Here is a 12,870-nt window from a genome sequence, read left to right as displayed (position 1 = left end):
CATGCACCAGTAAAACCCGAAGTTACCATAGTACATTAAAGCACAGAAACAGGCCTTTTGGCCCTTCTTGGCTGTGCCGAACCATTTTTTCTGCCTAGTCCCACTGACCAGCACCTGGACCATATCCCTCGACTTCCCCTGTGAGTTAGAATTCTTTCATTAATATTCCTATTTTAAAGTTTCAACCTCCCAGAAAGGTCATATGTATAGTTTAAACTAGAGCCATTAGTTGGTTAAGTTCAAGGTGATGTCAAAACTGTAGAATGGAATTTGATGCCTTCCTCCAGGGCGACTTTGGTGGGGATAGTAGTTGTGGGAGGGAGGATTGGTTGGTGGTGTAGGGGGGGAGAGAGGGGAAGGAGGAAATCAGATTGGAAGGTGAAGACCTGTCTGTTTATCCCACCTCTCCCCTGAAAGTGGCAATTATTGCCACTAGTCTGCTGGTGGCGCTGCTGAGCACTGAAGAGCTGCTGGCCTCTGGTTGGCCAGCTGTTTTCAATGGGTGAAATTTGCGCTAATTCTGGAAGACCTGCTGTTGCTCATTGCAGTGCCTGTGGCACTTAAATGCAATGGGCCTTCCTGTAAAGAGGCAATGCAGGGCTCTCGTTAGCTCTCCAGCCAGGGAATGAGGCCTTGTCGCCCACATTAAATCCTACCTATAGAAGTACAATTTTCTATTTTGCACCAGGATTTTCTAATTGCTTTTTGTTCTTTTGCAGGGCTGCTGATTGTACTTTGAATTATCTGGAAGAAAATCAATGCAGTACAACTTTGTTTTCCCTACTGACTAATATTTATATTCAACTAAATGAACTGGTAAGATTTCACCCCACAGAACAAAACAGTAGCTGTCCATTCTGTCATTTATACTTCAAAATTAGCAATGAAGTTTTGTTTTTCTAATCCAAAACTTCTATATTTTGCTTTGATTATAACTAAGAGTCTGTATTTTCAGCCAAATAAGCTCAATGATGAGTTAAAACACCGGCTGGGATTTTATGGAGTGTATTGCTCTCCCTAACCCAGGCAGGTTGAATGGTGAGAAGGCTGGAAAATAATCACAGGGAAGACAGTGTGGCTCATTCCTGTCGGCAGGAAAACTGATTCCCATTTATTCAGTGGTTGGAATGGGCTGACATGGGGAATCCATCTTCTGGCTAATTAGGTTCAGTACTGAGATGCTAAAAAGTTCAGATTTCGTGGTGGCTCAGGGATTCTCTCAGACTTGCATGTTTCCAGTGGTTCCTGAAGGTCACCCAGCAAACCTTGTCAGGTTTTCATTGAGGTGGAGGAGGGGGAGAGTCTCTCTTTCCAAGGCACTTAGGGCCCTATCTGGGAACGGGATGAGTACGCCCACAAGGAATCATCCCTTGCTCTTGCATTCAGTTACCCATCGCTCTGTCGACACATTCTCCCAGACCCTTAACCCGCCCACACTCCCCCTATATCCAGGGATCCCACAACAATCTCTGGTGAAGCTCCACTGAACAACCAGCCACAGTCACCCTTACTGGTAGTGTTTACATGGACTATGGTGGTGCCAGTCTCTTTTGCGATAAAAAAAGTATATATTTCATATTGTCCTGGAGTAATATATTCAAACCTTTTCACTTGTAGGTCTCAGCCTCTGAATAGCCTGGAATTCAAGTTATTGCCAGCACGCTTTCCTGCCTGTCTTAGAGGTAAAGTATCAGCTAAAGAAATGCCAAAAATGCTGCATTCAGCGTACAATGAATGCAACTGTACATTTTAATTTTTTAAAAATAATTTGGAAACAAGCTGCAAAATTTTAACATTTGTAGTTCACTTAATAAAATAGTTACTGCATAGGAGGTGGCAATTCAGCCCCTCATTTCCATGCCGGCTCTCTAAGGGTTACTTGGCTTGTCCCAGGGCCCTGCCTTTTCCCCAGACACGGGCAATTTTCTTTCTCTTCACGATCAGGTGGAAATTGTGTAAAGGCAAGATCGCTGCGCCTGTAGCTTAACATGTGCCTGTACACGTTAACACCTGCCGCTCCTTCTCATTTACTTATCGGACAGTCCCTGTTTCTGTTAGCCAGTACTTTATAGGACAAAACAGCTTTTCAAGTTAAAGAGTTTAACTTTGAAATGATGCCTTTTTAATCCACTTTTGTTTTATGATATGCCCTAGCCATTCCCTTTTGTGTTGAATGCTGATCTGCTTTCGGTTAACAAACCTAATCGACTTGGCAGCCACGGGCAGCAAGTCACGTTACCTTTCAGAGTTTAAGTGTTTGTATGCATTCTCCTTTGCTGCACTTTTCAGCGTATAAAGACATTAAATCACTTTCAAATCACTGCCAAGCAAAAGCATAAAACACACACACACACACACACACACACACACACACACACAATATTATAACACCCTGACCAAGATCACTTCATCAAGATGGGTTTTCAGCTACATTCACAGATTATTTACACTGTGACAGCAGGACTATGCATTGTAATTAGTTTAGTGGAGAAAACCTGAGTATTTCTATCCCGTAATCACTTGAAAGGATTAATGGCCTACCCTCAATTTTCCAGGATACAGCTGCCATTGTTGAGTGAGTATTTCCCAATATATAAAGGAAGTCAAATACATATTGATGATGAACACACACAAGACAGCCAATTTTATGTGGTTTGTAATGCCTGGCTAGAATCTGAAATTGTGTAACTGAGGACAAACAAATGAAATCTAGTCAGTAATATCCACACAGTGTGCAATTTCTGATTAAGAGCCAAAAGCAAGTTAAAGGTTGCCCAAGATGACAGGAACAAATTAAGGTTCAGTTTATCATATCCATAACTTTTCTATTTTCCCTACTATTGCATGGGACAAGAATACAAGGGATGTGAGTAGGTGAGACAGCAGTGGAGATGATTGTGAACTTATACCAGGGCATATAGAATCAAAGGTACCATAGTACTCTGAAGACTCGTTGGCACCACATTATGAATAAAACCACTGTTAGGTAACAAATAAAACGAGGAAAAGGTTAATGGCTTGGCTCAAAATAGTTACAGATATGAAACTAAGACATGGCAACTGACAACCCATTAGTATAGGTAAATGTCCTGATAATTTCCATCAAGAAGAACATTTTCTGTCCTCTGCAGGTACCAGGGTTATTTCAGCTAAACATATGATGATTGAGGAGCATTATCGGGAATCTCAGGCAAAGATCCAAATATCAAACTGTCTGCTGAGCAGAGAAATAAAGCTTAAATAATTCAAAAACTCTGCCAAGTTGTGAAGCAAGCTAAAAGGAGTACACATTTTTGTACAGGTAACTTTTTCTGTTGCCTGAAGGACTTTGATGCAGCACTCGACTCTGTTGGATCAGTGACTGGGTCTATGACTTTGCCAGTCTCTCACTGGAGATATGTATTAGGATATGCAAATTTGGTCATCTTCACCTCTGACCCTATTTTTTGTACAATGCCTGGCCAGCAAACTGCTACAAGTCAATATGCTGTTACAGACAACTTGCTATGATGGTCTTTAGCTTTCCCAATGACACAGGCCACGTTTCTTTTCCTCATCAACTATTTCTCACTCAACTGGAACCCAAGATAGCAACGTCTTTGCTCCATGGGTGCGGCACCAATACAGAACCCAGGGTTGGGCTTAGGGAACAGGTGAATGTAGGGCCTCCACACTGATTTTTCATTTGATTTATTGTCATATGTATTAGTATATAGTGAAAAGCATTGTTCCTTGCATGCTACACAGATAAAGCACAGAGAAGGAGAAAGTACAGAATGTAACAGAATGTGTTATAGTACAGCTAGAGTGTCGAAGAAGATCCACTTTTTTGAGTTAGGTCCATTCAAAAATCTGACAGCAGCAGGGAAGAAGCTGTTCTTGAGTTGGTTGGTATGTGACCTCAGACTTTTGTATCTTTTTCCCGATGGAAGGTGGTGGAAGAGAGTATGTCCGGGGTTGTTGTTTTCTGAGGCAGCAGAAAGAGTAGACAGAGTCAATGGATGGGAGGTTTGTTTGCGTGATGGACTAGGGTTTGTTCACAATCCTTTGTGGTTTCTTGCGGTCTTGGGCAGAACAGGAGCCACACCAAGCTGTAATACAACCAGAAAGAATGCTTCCTACGATGCATCTGCAAAAGTTGATGAGAGTCGTAGTGGACGTGCCAAATTTCCTTAGCCTCCTGAGAAAGTAGAGGCAGTGATGGGCTTTTTTAAACTCTGCCTGCTGTGTGAACATACTCGAGTAACAAGCGGGCTGTGGGTTAAAGCTCTGCTGCTTTAGTTCTGAACAGTCATTTGTAGAAATAGTGTGAAAACATTTGCACTAAACCTTAAAACAGATCACTGACATGATCAGTAGTGGTATCCACTAGAGTCGGAGTGATGTTTACTGCTGACACCTGATCCCTCAATAAAATTCAAACCCACCGCAGACTGACAAAGTCCCAGTCAATCGGAGTATTCCTGGTTTTTTTGCTCCCCCAGTTAAGGAGGTTTGAATTTGATTGGGTGGCAATACAATAGACGTCACTGCTTAGCATTGTCTCAAGATAACGGGAGCCAGAGCTCCTTTCCCCTCAGCTGGCAATGAATGGGACTGATTTGCTAAAAAAAACTTGGTTTCAGTTTCAATCTTTCAAAAGGCCTCTCAAAAAATCTTGCTGCCTTAGGTGAGCACTTAGTTTACTTAGTGATAGCATGGCACTATAGGCTCTGGTCATACAATAACAGAGTAAAAAGTCTGACAACACCAGGTTTTAGTCCAACCGATTTATTTGATAGTAAACGCACAAGCTTTCGAGGTTTCCCTCTTTGTCGGCCAGAACTCTCCATTCACCTGACGAAGAGGGGAACCTCGAAAGCTTGTGCGTTTACTATCAAACAAAATCGGTTGGACTAAAACCTGGTGTTGTCAGACTTTTTACTGTGTTTACCCCAGTCCAACGCCGGCACATCCACATCATACAATAACAGCCCAGATGTCACTGTAATGGTGAGATTGGTGACCTAATACAACAAATATCACTGCCAAGTCCACTGACTTGTGGAGGCCCTACATTCACCTGTTCCCTAAGCCCAACCCTGGGTTCTGTATTGGTGCCACACCCAAGGAGCAAAGACATTGGTGTTGCAAACTTGCTCCAGAATTTGCAGGCTCTTTACGTAAGAATACATCACAGACTCTCCCAGATGCAGGAGGTAAATACTTAAAGAATCCTATTTGTTCAATCCTTCCAAGAGTAATACATTTTTAATCGGGAGATAAATACAGTCTTTATTGTCCAAAGTGGCAGTGGCGCAAAACTTGGTTTGAACGCAAAGAAAACTCAGATTTTAGAAGAACAGAGCTAGGACAATTCCAGCCTTTTCCCAGAGCAGAAACATCAGAAAAATATCAACCAGTTTAAGTAAAGGCTTAAGTCACTCTTTAATTTCTTCTTTGCTGCTCAAAGGGACCGAATGTCAGAACATAAATGCACAGTTCCAGGAAAATCTGGATTATTATCTTCCCCAGGTGAACATCGTTCTGGTGTGTGCCTCAGGTAAGTGTTGCAGGTTTTTAGATTTGAGGAAGAAAAAGCATCACAGTTGAGCCAGCCTCATCAGAATCCAAATTTCACACGTGCAAGCACGATTGTGATGAAGAACGGGGTCCCACAAGCAGTCTGTTTCAGAATCCCTGGGACCATGCTGCTCAGATTGACTAGCTCCGCATCGAATTGGAATCAAAATGAAATGTTGCTGATTCATATCCAGCTCAGTTATAAACGTGAAAAGTCATATCGGGGGCATCCCTAATAAACTGTGCCTTGGCAAATGTTTTATGATGACAGTGGTATTGGGGTGGAAAGGGTGGGGAAGAAAGACAAGTGCAAGGCCAAAACAAAACGATAGTTTTAACATTCTAGCATTGCAGAGGTTCCATCCTAGCTGAAGTACCAAGAAACTCAGCCTCAAAACCCGTGAATGTCGTGTGCCCATAAGTACCGTAATGTTTTCAAACAAAGAAGCCAGTCTCGTACCTCTTTCAGGGGTCCGGGTCAGACCTCTAAGACAGACAGATACCTATGGATTTCACATCTGCTGGCCAGCTGGATGCAACACTTTGCTTCTGCTAACATACCAGCTGCTTGGCAGATCCCAGAGGAATGAGGAATCTCATTGCCCAAATGTCTACCAGCCGTTCTGATGCATGTTTAGGCCAAAGGGTTGTTCTGCTGCAAACAAGGCACGCCTGAAACTTGTAACAGGACACAGCAGTTGGCTTATTTGATTTGATTTATTATTGTCACATGTATTAATATAGTGAAAAGTATTGTTTCCTGCCACCTCTGCAGACAAAGCATACCGTTCATAGAGAAGGACACAAGAGAGTGCAGAATGTAGTGTTGCAGTCATAGCTAGGACGTAGAGAAAGATCAACTTAATGCAAGCTAAATCCTTTTAAAAGTCTGACAGCAGCAGGGAAGAAGCTATTCTTGAGTTGGTTGATACATGACCTCAGACTTTTGTATCTTTTTCCTGACGGAAGAAGATGGAAGAGAGAATGTCTGGGCTACGTGGGGTCCTTAATTGTGCTGGCTGCTTTGCCGAGGTAGTGGGAAGTGTAGACAGAGTCAATGGATTGGGATATCTCAGTCCCATTCGAAAATGCTGACTTTCCATTGTACTCCCAGCTTGATTCAGGCTGCAGATGCGCTTACAAGGCATGGAGATTTTCAGTACATCTACTTTGTCTTTTGTTTTTCCATATCCAATGAGCCAAACAAAAAAAAAATCAGAAATGGAACTGTCACTTCATTGAAATCAACACAAAGAAGTATGACTGATGAAGCACACTGAACTGCACCAAGAATAAAGCACTCGTTTCACGTGAGAATGTGTAAAATTGGAGCTCAAATGTCTTTTGTGGGTTACCTTTGTCACGGAATCACAGGCATATGAAAGGAGGTTACATTCAATCATTTCTGTTAAGTTCAACTAGTTATCAGTTCAAAAACATAGCTCCTCGAAGCACGTGCGAGGGACCTGCTGCCAAGATTATTTTTAGAAAGTAACTCACCCTAGCAACAGCAATGTTTTTTCTGGGAAGCCATACTGTACAAGATTATGACTGTTGGCTGTCTGTTCCACTCCAATGGCCGTGTAACCTTCGGTTTTCTTCTGCTGCAGATACTCAACCAACTGAGTGGGTCTCACCTGTAAAACAAGGCGATTGAAGATGAGCAGGAAACAGTCATTTTATTGCAATTTTAATACTGTTTGATCTCCCCTCCTCATTTTTCAGTGAGAAATTACAATAAGTTTCATCCTCCTTTTGACGTAGTCTGCTGGTCCCTCAAAATCAACACTTCCCAGTTTCTGCTAATGCCTCTTTGAAGTTACATCACTGAAAGCTATAAGGAAAATGCAATTCAGCTTTGCAGAATTTCCTTGAGGGATATCAGTAAATTCTAAGATAAGCAATTGAATGCCTTGTTATGCAAAATCAGCAACCACCTATTTGGTTACCCACAAACTCCAAAGCTGAGATCTCCAGCCAACTTCACAAGCGTACATGGCACATATTCAATGCATCTGGAATGGGTATCACAGAAGATTTATTTTAGTTTAAAGATGAATAATCAGAGCAAACCAACCATCTGGTGAAATCATTTGAGTCATCCTCTTGCCTTTAATACAGAAATACGTTCATCATCTCCATAGCTTGGAGGCTGCATGATCATCATAAAATGAGAAAATACATCTACAATTTTACATTGGATCAACTCTCTTCCTATTTAAGGAACAGTCTCAATCTTTTAGGACATGATTTTCATCAACGCTCTGACGAAGGGTCATCCAGACTTGAAATGTTGGCTCTATTCTCTCTCCACAGATGCCATCAGACCTGCTGAGTTGCACAACCTTTTGTCATGTAATCTCCCATGTCCTCAAACAGACTTCACCCTTTTGTTCTTTTACTCACCCTCCTCTCTTTCATTCATTCAAAATCTATGACATTTCTAACTTTGCCCAGTTATGACAGAAGGTCACGGTGCTGAAACATTAACTCTATTTCTCTCTCTTCAGATGCTGGAAGACCTGCTGAATATTCCCAGCATCTTCTGTTTTTATTTCAGATTTTGATTTGATTTATTATCACATGTATTAGAGTACAGTGAGGAGCATTGTTTCTTGTGCTATACAAACAAACCACGCCATTCATAGAGAGGAAGAGGGTACAGATGTAGTTTAACAGTCATAGCTAGGGTGTAGAGAAAGATCACTTAATATTTGGTGGGTCCATTCAAAAGTCCAATAGCAACAAGGAAGATGATGTTCTCAAGCTGACTGGGATGTGACCTCAGATGAAATTTCCAGCATCCACGGTATTTTGATTCAAATATTAAATATTAAATATAATCCTTACCCTGACCTAATACAGACTGTCGCCTTTCCTTTCACTGAAAGCATCCACACTAAACTCCCTAAATAAGTTTCCGTTGTGGCACAAAGCTGAAGTCACGTGACTCACTTCTTTCAGATTTTACTCAACTTATGAGCCACTTTACACTGATAAAGAATAACTTGGATATTCTCTGAACCACTATGAGCTATGACCTTCTTGGTTGACAACAGAGAGGCATGAAGTACATTTCTTAAACCTTACATGTGTTCATGGAATCCCTATACAGGAGGCCATTCGGCCCATCAAGCTTGCACTGACAAAAATCTCAGCCAGACACTATCTCAGTAATCCTCACATTTACTCTGCTAATCCCCCTGACACTAAGGGGCAATTTAGCATGGCCAATCCACCTGATCCACATACATTTTGATTGTGGGAGGAAACCAGGACACCCGGAGGAAACCCACGCAGACACGGGGAGAACGTGCAAACTCCAGACAGTCACCCAATCTAACCCAGGTCCCTGGCACTGTGAGGCAGCAGTGCTAACCACTGTGCCATCGTGCTACCCCCGCCCCAGTCAACCAATTGCTCTGGCTCTGGAGTCACCTGTAGGCCAGACCAGCAGGTTTCTTTCTGTTCCCTAAAGGACATTAGTGAACCAGATGGGTTGATCAGGTCTTGATGAATCCCTATAGTGGTACCTGCACCTCAAAGAGGCAGGATTCCACGCATGCTGTGGAATACGAGTGATAACCGATATAAGCTTGCATCTCGAGCCCATTTCTATGCTTGGAGTTTTGCAGTATGGAACCACTCTTTCATTTCTATCTATGAAACCAAAAAGAGGACAAACACACTGACCCACCTCAATGACTGGCAGCCACTGCTCAGCAGACACACTGAGGGCCTGAAACTGCTTGTCGTTCACACAATGCACATTGTTCACAACGAGTGCAGAAGCCCCAAATATCTCACATGTCCGACACAAACCTGAAAAAAAAACACACCAACTGTCGGGCTATCAAAGATAACACTTAATCAAAATAATGAACAACCAAGAACAGGGGAAATTTAATTAGCTGCTTTCAGCTCACCTCTATTAAATAAGCATCAGAAATAAAAGCTGAAAGCATTTTCATTCAAGATGAGCAGAAAACCTTGAGACACTAAAAACAGAAACTAAAAAAAACCTGTCAGGTGTTTACACTGTGTGGAGTTCAAAACTTGATGAAGGCTAACGTGGTTCTCAAATTATTTCTACCAAATGACATTGGTCATTTGGGTGGCACAATATCAAAATTAAAGTTTATTTATTAGTGTCACAAGTAAGGCTTACATTAACATGTGCAAGTTATTGTGAAATTCCCCGAGTCGCCACAGTCTGGCACCTATTCGGGTCAAGGCACCTAACCAGCACATTTTCAAAATGAGGGGGGAAACCGGAGCACCTGGAGGAAACCCACGCAGACACAGGGAGAATGTGCAAACTCCACACAGATAGTCACCCAAGCCGGGAATTGAACCTGGGTCACTGGCGCTATGAAGCAGCAGTGCTAACCACTGTGCCACCCCAAAGGCTAAGTTTGATACCTCATTTCATTGGGTTCCTGATCTCAAGCATACTGTGTGAGGAAAAAAAAGAGCTTGCATTTACAAAGTGTTTTCCACAATTTCGGAAACTCCAAGGCACTTTCCAGCCAAAGAAGTCTTTTTGAAGTGCAGTAATTTTGTAATGTAGGAAATGGAGCAGCTAACTCATGCGTGGCAATGTCTACAGACATCAGTGCGATAATCACCAGATTATTTGTTTTAATTCTCTTGCTTGAGGGATAAATATCAACGAGGGTGCAGAGAAGAACTGCCTTGCTCTTCTTCTAAATAGTATCAGGGATCTTGTATATCCACCCAAAAGAACAGACAGGTCCTCAGCTTAAAAGCTCATTCAAAAAACGGTACCTTTGACAGTGTGGTACAACCCCCTTAGTGCTGCTTTGGAGTGTCTTGAACCTACAAGCTTCTTACTCAGAGGCAAGTGAAATATCAATCAGGGGACACATGTCCTGTGTGGTTGGGATACAGGCCAAATAGTTATCAGGCAGTTATTTGTGCACAGTTCAGCTGTGATGGAACAATGGGAGCAGATCTCCTCTCCTTCCTCTTAACCACCATTAGTAAATGGGATAGCAAATCTAAACAGCTGAGGTGGTGGTACCACAATAACAAAAAACAAAGACAATAGAAACTGCATTATTTCCACTTGTTTTTATTGTTATACAGTGAAAAGCATTATTTCTTGCGCACTATGCAGACAAAACATACTACACATAGAGAAGGAAAGGAGAAAGTGTTACAGTCATAGCTAGGGTGTAGATAAAGATCAACTTAACATGAGGTAGATCCATTCAGAAGAATGATGGCTGCAGGGTAGAGGCTCGTTGGTCCGGTCTTCAGACTTTTGTGTCTTTTTCCCAATGGAAGGTGGAGGAAGAGAGTATGTCCGGGGTGCGTGGGGTCCTTAATCATGCTGGCTGCTTTTTCAAGTCAGTGGGAAGTCTACACAGAATCAGTGAATGGGAGACTGGTTTGCATGATGGACTGGGCTTCATTCACGACCCTTAGTAGTTTTTTTGAACAGAGCAGGAGCCATACCAAGCTGTGATATAACCAGAAAGAGTGCTTTCTATGATGCATTTGCAAAGATTGGTGAGGGTCGCAGTGGGCATGCCAAATTTCCTTAGCCTCCAAGAAAGTGGAGGTGTTGGGGTGCTTTCTTAACTATAGCATCGACATGGAGGAACCAGGACAGATTGTTGGTGATTTGCACACCTAGAAACATGAAGTTCTCGACCATTTCCACTTCATCCCCATTGATGAAGACAGGGCATGTTGTCCACTACACTCCCTGAAGTCAATGACTATCTCCTTCCTTTATTACACTAACTTTGCAACCAAGGTGCAAGAAAATGCAGTTTAACGATAGGATTCCATATGAAAATATAAAATAAATTTCCGTAAGCCACACAGTCCAAAGATGTGAGAGTTAGATTGATTGGTCATGCTAAATTAACCCTAGTATCAGGGAGATTAGCAGGGTAAATATGAAGGTTTACGGGAATAGGGCCTGGGCGGGACTGTGGTCAGTGAAGGCTCAATGGCCCTCTCCTGCACTGTAGGGATTCTATGATTCTATGTTTAAGTAAAGCAAAGGTATTGAAATATCAATGCACTTTAGGAATAGGTTCTTGCTGTGCATATGTAGGAGAAATAACACAAATATAATGCATTAAAACATTTTTAGTAGCAAATGTGCTTCCAGAGTTGAGCATTTTAATTTCACTGTCCAATTTTCCTTCTCTCTTCTCAAGCCATTGCACAGGCACTTAGTAAGTGAGCATTGTGCAAGAAAGAGCTTTGACTGGGTGTCAGTAGATCATTCCATTTCATGGAAAATCAGGGCCAACACTAAAATTGACATCCATCATCTTCCAACAGAGATGAGAAACAGGAACCTCAGCCAACTTGCATTTGCATAACCAAGGCCAAGCAAGGAACACTGCAGCATTCCTACCAGCTGGTTTGGCTGGATAAACAAGCACTGGAAAACAATATAATCCCGACATTCCAAGTGTGGATGACTCAGCTACTCAATGGAAAAACACACTGAACAATTGGAGTAAAGTGTTGCTGCCAAACCTCGAGAACGTGAAGGCATTTCAGGTAATTACAACTGTACACAAAGCACAACGATGGATGAGAGCAGAGGATAAAAATCATGTGGCCTTGAAATTATAAGACATATGAAGTAGAAATTATTTTAAAGGTTCATTTGAGAGAGAAAATGTCCGTAGCAAACAAAACTACCTAAAATTTAATTAGGAGGATGATTGTTGAAAAAAAATTGAATTCAACGCCCCAGTTTTTCATGGAGGACTAAATGGATAAACCAACTGAGCATAGCAGTTCCTTTCAGATTTTAAAATGGTCAGGATTTCCCTGCATTGCAACACCAAAGACAATTCCTGAACCGGAAAGCAGAACAGAAAAGCAAAGAGCCACCTGCAGTGTTAACCAATAAAAAAAAATCAAATTGCTTGAGTTATAAGGAGAGGCTCGTTTGACTAGTACCTTTTTTCCCTGTAGCTTAGGAGGTTTAAGGGTGATCTTATAGAGATCTATAAAATAATGCGGGGCATGGATCTGCTAGATAGTCAACATTTTTTCCCTCAGGTAGGGAAGTCTAAAACTAGAGGACATAGGTTTAAAGTGAGAGGAGAGTGATACAAAAGGATCCAGAGGGCAAATTTTTCACTCTGATGGTGGTGAGTGTCTGGTATGATTTGCCAGAGGTAGTAGTAGAGGCAGGTACAATTTTGTTTTTTAAAAAGCATTTAGACAGTTACATGGGTACGGTGAGTACAGAGGGATATGGGCCAAATGCAGGCAAGTGGTTAAAAAAAAGAGGCACCATGGACAAGT

General features: G+C 42.0%; 1 protein-coding gene across 1 annotated transcript in view; it reads right to left on the bottom strand.

The window, feature by feature from the left end:
• The window catches only part of tarbp1 (TAR (HIV-1) RNA binding protein 1), a 162,806-nt gene that overhangs the window by 19,536 nt on the left and 130,400 nt on the right, over window positions 1–12,870 (bottom strand). The window contains exons 28-29 of the mRNA XM_080200799.1: window positions 9,260–9,384; window positions 7,063–7,199 (exon numbers count right to left, since the gene is read on the bottom strand). Of these exons, the coding sequence (XP_080056925.1) occupies window positions 7,063–7,199; window positions 9,260–9,384 (262 nt within the window). The remainder of the gene's footprint in view (window positions 1–7,062; window positions 7,200–9,259; window positions 9,385–12,870) is intronic.

This window comes from Carcharhinus amblyrhynchos, chromosome 12 (assembly GCF_965287045.1).
Source record: "Carcharhinus amblyrhynchos chromosome 12, sCarAmb.v2.hapA, whole genome shotgun sequence".
In the NCBI taxonomy this organism is placed as follows: Eukaryota; Metazoa; Chordata; class Chondrichthyes; order Carcharhiniformes; family Carcharhinidae; genus Carcharhinus; species Carcharhinus amblyrhynchos.
The sequence above is the reverse complement of the archived record's forward strand: the minus strand, read 5'-3'. Positions and strand labels throughout refer to the sequence as shown.